Source organism: Poecilia latipinna, unplaced genomic scaffold, assembly GCF_001443285.1.
Source record: "Poecilia latipinna isolate Pla-1442-1.1 unplaced genomic scaffold, P_latipinna-1.0 Scaffold924, whole genome shotgun sequence".
Taxonomy (NCBI): domain Eukaryota; kingdom Metazoa; phylum Chordata; class Actinopteri; order Cyprinodontiformes; family Poeciliidae; genus Poecilia; species Poecilia latipinna.
Window position 1 is genome coordinate 186552 of NW_015113540.1, and position 11566 is coordinate 198117.

Consider the following 11566-nt stretch of genomic DNA (forward strand, 5'->3'; position numbering starts at 1 on the left):
GAAATTGAATTTTGCAAAAATGGTTTGATTTTTTTATTTTATTTTTACGTTAACTCTTAGATTTGACTGCAAATTCTAGCATAGAGGCAATATAAGCTGTAGCTTCATGCTTCACCATTTCTGTTTTCTGTTTGGTTTTATGTCCTTCATTTGTATGTTACTAAACAAACAAAAAAAAACCTATCAAAACTTTTCTAGTAGCTCACTCTCTGTCACATTGAAAAGAGAACAAACCTGAACACCAGTCTCAAGTCTTTTCACAGATTATGCTTTTCTAACACATAAATATGCTTCGATGTTCACCGCACCACTATAGCTCTGACTGTATGTGTAGGATATTTGTTCTTATTGAAGGTTAACCTTCACACCAATTTTAACTTGTTTGTCGCTTCTAACTGGTTGTCTTTCATCCATCGGAGCTGTGGGTCTCTGCAGCTCCTGCAGTTACAATTGACCTGTTGGCTTCTCCTCTGATAAAAGCTTTATTTGACAAATCAGGAAGTTTAGGTAAACGGCCATGTATTGATCAAAATATCAGTGTGGGCAAAATAACTAATCACTACGGTCTACTTGGTAGTATATTACATTTTGTCATGAATGCTCATTCTACATGCCAATAATGCTGGTTGCAGGTCGGATGAATTTTTACTGAGCAGCATTCTGTAAGATCAATTCACACGAGATCAATTCCTGTAGTTATTAACCTGGCTATTTCTAAATGTGTTATTTATGTGTCTGTCAGAGTAAAGGCAGCTGAATACTTATGAATCCCAAAGTTAGCTGGGGTGTGTGTGTGTATATATATATATATATATATATATATATAAAACCCTTCTCTGCACTGGAGAGCTATTTAACGAATGTGGAGTAACGTTATGAATCATATGTTCAAAAAGTATAGCGTAACAGTTTGTTTTTGTGTTTTATTTCTAAATTGTATTATTTTAGTATTCTAATTCTCAGTTAATTGTTTAAAGCAACAAAGTGTTCTCACAGCAGGCTAACTATTTTGTCTAATATCAAGACAGACACACCCTCACACACAAACTGCCCCCACTGCCAGGCGCACTGTTGGATTAAATTTCTATTAGCTTTTCTCGATTGAGTTTGAAGATCGTTGATTAGCCAGTAATGGCCTTTGTTACTGCGCTAATGAATAGCTTGATTACTATTCTACTTAGCAACACATCAGGGTGTGGGTGGTGTCTGTGTTTTTCTGTGCGCGCGCGTGTGTGTGTGTGTGTTGGTATTATCCACAGATAAACACATGCAGACAGATATGGCCAATTGTCTGGGTTTGTGTCAAGAAAGCTGATGGCAACAGAAGAGAAAGATAGATGGTCTTCTCTGCCAAGACCCATCTCTCATTCTGTCGTTCTCCTCTAACCCTGCTGATGCCTGTATCGGTTCCCTCCTCAATGTGTTTCCTTCCAGCTGCTCTCACTTTCTGCTTCCTTCTGTTTCTTAACTATTATCCTTTTCTATTTGCCCATGCCTCACACTTCTGCATTCCTTTCATCTTTCTGTATGTATATCTCTTTTTTTCTTACATTTATGTCTCTTTGGTCTGTGTTTATCTGTGTTGCTGTACCTGCTGCTGATTTGACTGACTTGCCTGTGGTGATTTTGTTGCGTTTGTGTGGTTTTCTTGTGAGTAAACTAGAAAATGTGAATGTTTGATAATAGAAACAAGTCAGGCAATTATGGTAATGATGCTATAGCTACCACTCCCAGTCAATAACAACAATGCACATGGGACATCTGGCCAAGATGTGCTCACAAATATCTGAATACACTTGCTCTGGGATAGGAAAGGTTATGGGGATGCTTCCTTTTTATAGCAATTATTGATAATATATCTTAAAGTGTGTGGAAATGTGATATGGCTCAATATATTTTCTGTACCTCACATAAAAGCCGTAACGCAAAACTTTAAACATTTAAAAAGCAAACCTTGTGTTTTTCTGTGTGTGTAAACAGAAGTACCAGTTTATTAAATATGCCTACTCTGAGTATTTTATTAAGTAATTTTAACACAACCATCTCTAATGTTTAGAGAATGGTCAACACATGAAATCTCAAGTGTCATTAAAATCAGACTCTCTAAACACACAACACGTCAAACCTGAAATCAGATGGCCAGTATGAAATGAAAATCACACCAGGTGCTACTAATGTCAGCAAAAATTTGCACCATCTCACCAAAACCTGAAAAAAAAAGATTGAATGAATTTATCAAACTTGGTTTTGGCTGTAACATTCAGATGAAAGGCTCAGTTTTGGTGTGAACAATATTAAACAACAACGGACCCATCCTGTCTTGTATAAATGGTTCACGTTGCTGCTGGTGGTATGGAGTGAGCAAAGTGAGTGTTATTTAAATGCCACAGCCTTCTATTCTGTCGTTTTTGTGATTGGTGCATTAGGTTCAGCAAGCACCATGTTGTGTTTGGTGAACATCACCCTAATATAATATTAACTACATAAGCGTTTGCAAAGCTACCCTGACTTGCCAGGATGTAAACCTAAAAGTCATTTAAATCATATGATGCCTCAAAAATATTGATTGGTTAATATCCAGTAACTATTTTAACACATTTTTCATTGGTTGGGAAGCAAAATCCCATGAATATATTTTGCTTTGAAGTAATAAAGTATAAACTTGACCCTAATCCTTTTCTTTGAGATTTATTAATCCAAAAGTTGAACTGATGTCATCAAGGAAATAAAGCACTTCTTTTTTTTTTTTTTTACTTTTAGAGTTATTTCTAAAATGTTTCAAATCTTCCTCCAATTGCTTTATTTTCTGCCATCCAACACACTTTGCAAATAAAGAAGGTGACGCCATTTCCTGAAGCAGGAGGTGGGGTCCTTTGGCTTATTAAAACATGGAAACACCCACACATTGGTTGATTAATCACTTGGAGAGCTCTTTAACCCACTCATCTGTAGACTTATACGGATCCAGATAATATAGTTAATCAAGAGGATAATCCTCAGTGACGAACATGCATATTAACACTTCAATTACCACACACACACACACACACACACACACACACACACACACGCACACACACAAACACAGACTCGGATATAAATATGCTGAGCAGTAATTTTTCCATGATTTCACTGCAGAATCACGCTTTGTTGTAATTAGTTGATTTTGTGTTTTGTCATGCCCCTGCAGTGAAACTGCTGCTATGGAATATTAATGTTAGAATTCGCCACCACACTTTCCCATATCTCAGAGTTCTTATCAACTCCCACATGAGAGTCTTTGTAGTGCTTCCACAAAGCATGTCATATTTTAGCATTTGGCTCATAGATATTCTTTGCTGTTTATCTTACTCCTTGCACTGTGGTCTGCCCGTTTGGTTTTCTTTTGCAAGTTTTATTTTGTGTTTTTCTCAGTGACACTATGCGACTATGATGTTCCTCCTCTGAGCAGCAGATATGTCACGAAGCTTTGCAGTTCAAAACGTTTTCTGTTGCTCAAACAAAAGGAAGCATACATACATCTCTGTATCTTGGTCTGCTTTTATCTCCCTCTCCAGCTGAGGCTTTGTTCGGCTGCCAAACAGAACAATATCTCAATAGATGTGAAATGCATTAAATCGCTCTGTTTCCTCATTTTTACAGATAACATTGAAACCCATGAGAGCATTTACATATCTAGATTTTTTCTTGCTCTTCATCACACATGATTTATGGGAAATATTCTTTTCTATATGTGTTTTATTGAGAAATATACTTTTTTCCATCTTTAAGCATTGACAGTTTGAAATTCACCTCAAGTGAACCTCTGGATTTAGCAGAAAGGAGATTAAAAAGACACTTTTTTTTTTCTTTTTTTTTATTTTACAAAGACTTGTATCTTTGCAACTTTGCTGGTGCTTTATGTACGTATATATGTATCGCATATGACGCCCGATTAGTGCAGAAGCCACTGCTTTAATTGTCCGTTAAAAAATAGTAGCAGCATTAAAACACTGTGAATTACTGCATAGTTAACCGAATCTAGATATAGATGCATATCAAGTGAAGGTGAGCAGTAAGATTCTATTATTTATTGTGTTTTTATCCCTTTTTTTTTTGCGCCTGTGTGAAACTGTGCGTGTGTTTCTAAAGCAAAAGAGACAGGTGAAATGGGGCAAAAGTTAAAACAACAAATATCCACTTTCCCTTAGGGTTGATTTGATCCAGTCAGCCGCCGTCTGCCATTCACACACATACACGCAAATGTACACGCGCACACACTGACATACACACTCCAACACCAGCTGTGGCTAATGATGCCCCGGTAATGGTAGGATTGCAACCACATGTGGTCCCTTTGTCTGAAGCCACCAGAGCACACATCAGTCTGACAGGCTTCAACCTTCACAAGTCATCAAAGATCGCAGCTATTTTCAGCGCATTATCACACAACAACCCGCAACCAGCATCAACACATATTACCACAGGGATCAGCTAAATTATCGTATTGTGAAGAAAAACGTAAGGATTTCATTCTTAGAGAATTATTTCCTTTTTATTCACCTTATTTCAGCAGTTCAATGACGCAGTAAATAGTAAATATTGGAGACGATTTAGAATATCCTCGGAAATAATGAAACACTTTTTAAGAGGAATTTAATGTGGTTTGGAAGGTTGTTTTAATTAAATGTAGTGACTATAAGCCTTTGGTTAAACTATGCTACATATGTCTTATCTGAAAAGTGCTTTGGTAACAGTTAATAATATGATGTCCTGAAGTCACTCAGCCAAACCATCGATGATCTCCCTCACTTTGGAACTGACCTCTACTAATAAAATACCTTTATCAGTCAAGACACAGACATTTCTAACATTTTCCCCATTCAAGAAGAAAAAAACTTATTTTTTGCCTTATTAATATGTTTATATTTTAAATTCATATTCAAATTCGAAATTACTTTCTTGATCCCAAAGGGAGATTAGATATTGTCGTAACTCATTAGTTTTGAATCTTCAGAGTTATTGTTGATAGTGATGGCTGTTTGTAGGAAAGATCAAATGTCTTGTTTGAGAATGAAGCCGAACCAAAGTTTTGTTTTAATGCACAAGCTTTGCAAGCTGAGGCGATGCTGATTTTTTTTAGCTTTTAAGGAATGCATTAATGAAAACTGAAAGGTCACATTGCAGTTTACTTTAGAGCAGACATGTCCAAAGTCCGGCCCAGGGGCCAAATGCGGCCCGTGGTCAAATTTCATCCGGCCCGCAACCTCTGTCATAAAATCAATAACGTTTGGCCCGCACATAGAATTAATACATTGGGCAGCAGTGCTGTTTCCTGCATATGGCATAGCTTACACACTAAACGCTGTTCCTCGTTTACCCACTAGAGGGCAGCAGCCCGTGCGACTCTTACCATTTGCAGCTGGAGCTCACTGAGCTGCAGTGTGACGCAGAGAGCCGCGGTCGGCATCAGCAGCTTTCTCTTGCCAACTTTTACCGATGGGTTTTTAAGGACAGGTTTCGAGAGATTCGAGCATTTGATAAGAAAATGCTAAGCTTGTTTGGGTCGACGTATTTGTGTGAGAAGACATTCTCGGTTATGAGCTTAAATAAGAGCCGTGTGAGGACACGGCTAACGGACTCTCACTTACGAGACATCTTGCGCATCAATACCACTGATTTTGCGCCAGACCTGGCCTATGTGCTGCAGTCCAGATCTCAGTATCACATTAATGCAGACAAGTCATTTGTCATTTACAATAAGTCTCTGAATAAATTTCGTTTTTGTTTTTTAAGATCAAAATAAGTCATAAATTCAGACAAGTTTTCAGTTTTCACTCCAGAATAATAAACTTTCAAAAATCTAATCAACATTTATAGTTACTAATATATTATATTTCAAATGAGCCCCGCACTTGTTGATATGACTATTACTTGCTCATTTCTCTGGAATTTTATTTAGAAATTCTGTAAATATTGAACTGTCACGGTGAGATATTTTTTTTTAATGTTTCAAATGTAATTTGCACTCAAGAGTACAATTACTTGTGTTTAACCGTTAGAAAAAAGTTAGTTAAAAAAGTGAAGTGAAGTGAATATTCAATTGCATATGATATGCATGTTTCAAATGAACCAAAAGACATGCTTAAGATCGCTGAAATTAAAATAAAAAAGCAAATGTAAAACACAGAATGGCTTGCTGAAATGTGTTTAAATATATCTATGTAAAGAACGTCCGCCAAGGTCGCCCCCGCTACATTTTTAACACACCAAATCTGGCCCCCTTTGCAATAAGTTTGGACACCCCTGCTGTAGAGTGACAGTTCTGGTCTGCAGTGGTTTCATGACCAAAGAGTTCCTCCAGAGTTTTACAGATCAGAGAAAGAAGCAACTGGAATAACTGAGAAGAATAAGTCTCTGCCAAATCTGAGCAGGCACTAAATGTGAAGAATTACACAGAATTAACATTTTCTGCATCCGAAATTTCCATTTCCTAATGTGAAAGAGGGAGGAAATTAAACGGTCTGAATTGAACAGCACAGCTTGAATGTTTATGTTCCCACCATAAAGATTGGATGGGCTGAATTTATGAGGGTTTGGACCAGTAAATACAGCACTCAGGAAATGTGATTAGGCTCATAAATAGAACAGTTTACTGCTGTCTTACCCTTCATCCAAAGTGCCTTGTGAAAGCATATGTTCAAAGCATTTTTTATCTCCACAATTTTAGAATTCCACATGAAAGAGTCCACTTGATACAGAAACAGACGTTTGTATTTTTTTAGCTATAAAAAAAGTCAAATTCCTATTAAAATTTGACTTTTTTCAAGATTACATTTCCGCATGTGAATTTTTTGTTGGCAAATTTAAAGTAAAAAAAAAAAAAATCACATAGGCTACATAATTGCACAGGCTAGTGTTATAAATTAAATGTCTCAAAAAGTTTGATTCTAATGAGATTATATTATTTTCATGATATTCCATATGAAACTGCGATTAAATAAATTGATAAATTCATCCACCTCTATTGTCTTGTCAGTGCGCCTTGTTTTAATTATTTTTGAAACTTTCACTATGTGGGGAGCTTAAGTATGCAAGAGAAGCATTAAACACCACATAAAATATGTGTTATCTATCAAAGTGAATACATAGAGTCTGAGGAAACTATGGTAAGGAGCCATGGTGTCTAAATTAAAGCCAATGCATTCAGGCAAAATAAAATGTGTTTTGTTGTTGTTGTTTGTTTGTTTTTGTTTTTCAAAGCATAGAACCAGGATTTTTTTTTTTGTTTGCTCAAGAATTAGCCATATTTAGTAAGCAAGCTATTTCTACAGTATGCAGCTGTGATGTAAGTTAGCAGACAGTCATTGCTGAAAGGAAATCTTTTTGATGTACCTCACTGTGAGACCTCTGGGAATCCAAAAAGTGAACCTGCCATCTCAGCTGGTGACTTTAAAGCAGGAAAATCTGCTAACGAAAGCAAAAGCTGCCATTATGTTGGCTTGGTTTGGTTGAGAGCCTGTAGGGCAATGAATGGATTTCTTAGGAGGAATCCTGGAGCATGCTGGTAATCAAAATCCCCTCTTTGCATTTTAGAAATTGATGATGAGGCTTTTCCAACAGAGTGGTTGGATTCGCGAGCTACCTCAACTTGAACAGGCTGAAGCAACAGCCAGTAGCAACAGTTCACAGTTTGTGATGGCATTAAAATTAGGACAGGGCATTTGTATAGTGTTTGCTTGCACGTTCCCAAAAAAATTACTTCAATTTCAAAATGCATATTGGTGTTTATTATTTAAGCTACAGCTTTCACTTCAGCTACTGTCCTTTAACCAAAAAGGCATATGCCCCATTGGCATATATAAGTTTTCACATCAACTCAATTTTACTTATAGTTTTTATTTATTCAAACCTTCACACAGATGTTTTTGTTTTCTCTGGTTCCCAGGTGGAGTGGTTAAAGAATGAAGAAATAATCGACCCTGCAGAAGACAGAAACTTTTATATCACCATTGACCACAACTTGATCATTAAGCAGGCACGTCTGTCTGACACAGCCAACTACACATGTGTAGCTAAAAACATTGTGGCCAAGAGACGAAGTACGACAGCCACCGTTATTGTTTATGGTAAGTTTGCAAGTTTGCATATATCTTGTATTTGGACCACAGAAATGGTTTTAAAGAATTGTTAGCACTATCTTAAGAGCTTTATGGCTAGAATGCTTTTTTTTTTATTATCTTTATTGACCTCTCTTTTCTTTGCATCAACAGGATGTCTTATACATCATGTTCTCTAATTCATTTTTCTTTTTTATTTAGCCTTATGTTCTCAACAAACTTTAACTTTAACCTCACCTAATTAAACACCACTTACCCCACTCAGAATTACCCTCCTGTCCAGACCCACATTTTTAATTAAAATAGTGGGTCTTTCCAAATGCATGTTTTCTGCAAAGACTCTCAGCTCTAAATGAATTGTGCTGCATATTAATTTACCCTGTAACACAGGCAGAAAAACAACATGCAGAAAATAATGATACTATACTGTCCAGAATTTCACAGGTCGGTTATGTGGTTGGTTTGTTTTTCAGCCAATGTTCTTCAGGTGATGCTTTTGCGATTCTGAGCTGAAAGGCATTCCTTGCTCATGCCAGTCTTTTATAAGACAGTAGAGGAAATTTTGAGGTGACAAAAAACACTAACATATATAGAAAGGAAAAAAAAAAAACCTAGTTATAAGCACATGCACATACAGAATGTCTCTCTCAAATGTAACACTGTCTTTATTCTGGAGTGTTTCAATCAAAATAACTGAGCTTGTGTTCCTGTTCAATACAGACAGCGAGAGATGGAGAGGTTTGACACTGATGTATCCTTACAGAAATAGATTGTTCAATCTGCGGTCCAATCTTCTCGCCGCCATATAGGCTTGGTTGACAATGTTGACAAGGTGAAATAGAAAAAAAACACAGGGACATAAGGAGGGAAAAAATTGAAACAGCTATAGATAAAAGGTCTAAAGTAAAAAAGAAAACCGAAAATAGCGGGCAATAATCTATCTCTATCTTAATTAGTCACATAGTCAAAAGCTTAGCTTCTAATTGAACTTTTGAATAGGAATGAGCACATTTTTTTACGAAACAGAAACAGAGTTGCCAAGCTCCAGCCTCGACCCACTCTGCCTCTTCACATGACAACCTTTTTTTTTTTCTTTCTTTCTTTCTTTCTTTTCTGGCTCTTTCTGCCTTAATCTGAATCAGGTTGTTCTGGCTGTCTCATTTTCTTGTAACTGATTTTTTTTTTTTTTTATTGTCCTTGGCACATAATATTTGAAACACAATGGTGGTAATAGAAAATAATAAAAGTCTGAAAGGAAATATTGTTTTTACGTCTTCACATGTACATATAAAATGGGCAAAATAAATGGAACATGTTAGTAAGTAAATGAGTAGGTCTATGTCGTACCTAATGTTTAATTGGATTGTACAAATTCTTGTTTTAATGAATGTAAGCATAGGCTAAGACCTGTGTGACAGTAGCTGCATAAAAATTAAAAGGTGTTAAGTAGCTAGTCTTTATGCGTAGGAGATGGAGAAAGCTTCACAAAACTTAAATCTAATTGAAGTCCACATAAAATAAGATTATTAAATATCAAATGTCTGATTTGAAATGTCTGACCTCCCACCTCATGACTGTCTATCCTTTTTTAAGATTTTGGAACATTTTTAATGTTTGCAACTATTTTTAAAATTAAACAATAAAGATGAGAATATTGGATTGGGAATTCATTAAATATTATTATGCATTCTTAAATGAACACGTGTATTCTTTCTCTTGGAATCTTGCACTATTTATCATAAGCTACTACTTTTAAGAAGGAATAAGTTAGATTTGTTAACAAATGACCGTATTTTTATATACTCCTTTTTATTTTGTTTCCAGTCATGCAGGCTTTTCTCATTATTTGTCCTGAGCAATATTTTAGGTTTGTTGCTTGGTTATGTTTTTCCCGGATTCAAAGATTTTTCTGTCTTTTGGTAATCTACATAACCCTGTCAGTGACCCGTTCTTCCATAAAAAAGCCAAAGCACAATAAATGAGGTAATTTTGTGTGTACAAATAATCGGTTCACAAACGAACCGATTATTTGTAAAGCACATTCTAGCAAAAAGTCAGTTCAAAGTACTTGACAAAAACATAACGCAATAACCAATTTATAAAACAAGCAACAAACATCACATTTTGTCCAGTGTCATCAAGATTATCAAGAATAATCATTCTAATGTCACTTTTCAGCTTATAATGAGTCTCATTTAAATGATTGTTCTGTTTTGTTCCAGTAAACGGTGGCTGGTCAACATGGACAGAGTGGTCCCCTTGTAACAGTCGCTGTGGACGAGGCTTCCAGAAACGAACCAGAAGCTGCACCAACCCTGCTCCTCTTAATGGAGGATTGCCTTGTGACGGACAGGCCATACAGAAGCTGCCCTGCACCACACTGTGCACTGGTAATTGTATATTTTTGTTCGATCAGATTCTGTGTTGTCCTATCTGGAAAATTGTACAGCATCCTCAGAGTTTATCTATTACACTTGCCTTCTTTTCCACACTATTTTACTTATGACTGGCTTAACTTCTTTCACCTTCGATTCATCAATAGTGGATGGAGTCTGGACAGACTGGAGTAAGTGGTCAGCCTGCGGGACAGAGTGCACTCAGTACAGGAGAAGAGAGTGCAACAACCCTGCACCTAAAAATGGTGGGAAGGATTGTGAGGGCCTGGTGCTCCAGTCTCAGAACTGTACCGATGGGCTCTGTATGCAAAGTAAGTTGTCCGAAAATATAATCAAAAGAAACTAGATGCATGACCAAAAAAATGATTTGAAAAAAATTTAATTTGATTTATTTGTAGTATCTGTGCCTATAAAATAGCTACCTTCAAAACCTAACCTGGTTTCTGGTTACTTTATGAAATACTTACTTGTTTACTTGATTTTAAAAGTAACTAAGTCAGATTGCAAGTTGCTTTATTAGTTACCTTCAGCAGCTGCCAACTACAGCCTCAGCCACACCAGCTTAATAAATGACAACCCGAGTGAATCAACCATCATGTCCTTTCCTCCATCCCGTCTGACCAGCTTCTTCGACTCTCCCCCATTTACTGGTTTTGCACCAAAGTCCAACTTGCTTTTAGGACTGCGGGGGGACCTCCAGGTTTTTAGCCACAGTTTTATCCTTCACACTACCTGTTTGAATGTGCTGCAACTCCAAATGTTTCTTCAAATTTGATGTAGTATTTCGTAGGAATATAAAGCGAATATATTTGCACTGGAAAATGATTTGGTTTTGGCCATAAATTCAGCTCAGGGATAACAACAGTGATGTTGTAAATAAATGTAATGTTTGAACAGTCGGTTTTAATAATATTAAACCTCGCACATTTTTAAGAGATGGGGTCATTTGGATTTTTTTTACCGTCTGGCGGTTTTACGACGTTTTCTTTTTTTTTTTTTTTTTTTTTTTTTTTTTTTTTTTTGGGGAAAAAAAAAATAAATGGGTGGGGGGGTTTGTGGTGGCAGGGGGGG

At 36.5% G+C, this 11566-nt stretch overlaps 1 protein-coding gene across 3 annotated transcripts in view; it reads left to right on the forward strand.

Annotated features, from left to right (window-relative positions):
- LOC106957660 (netrin receptor UNC5C-like) overlaps positions 1–11566 on the forward strand; it is a 208741-nt gene that overhangs the window by 154627 nt on the left and 42548 nt on the right. For all 3 annotated transcript variants that reach the window (XM_015049073.1, XM_015049071.1, XM_015049072.1), the window contains exons 5-7: positions 7928–8108; positions 10322–10489; positions 10642–10806. In XM_015049073.1, coding sequence (XP_014904559.1) covers positions 7928–8108; positions 10322–10489; positions 10642–10806 — 514 coding nt within the window. The remainder of the gene's footprint in view (positions 1–7927; positions 8109–10321; positions 10490–10641; positions 10807–11566) is intronic.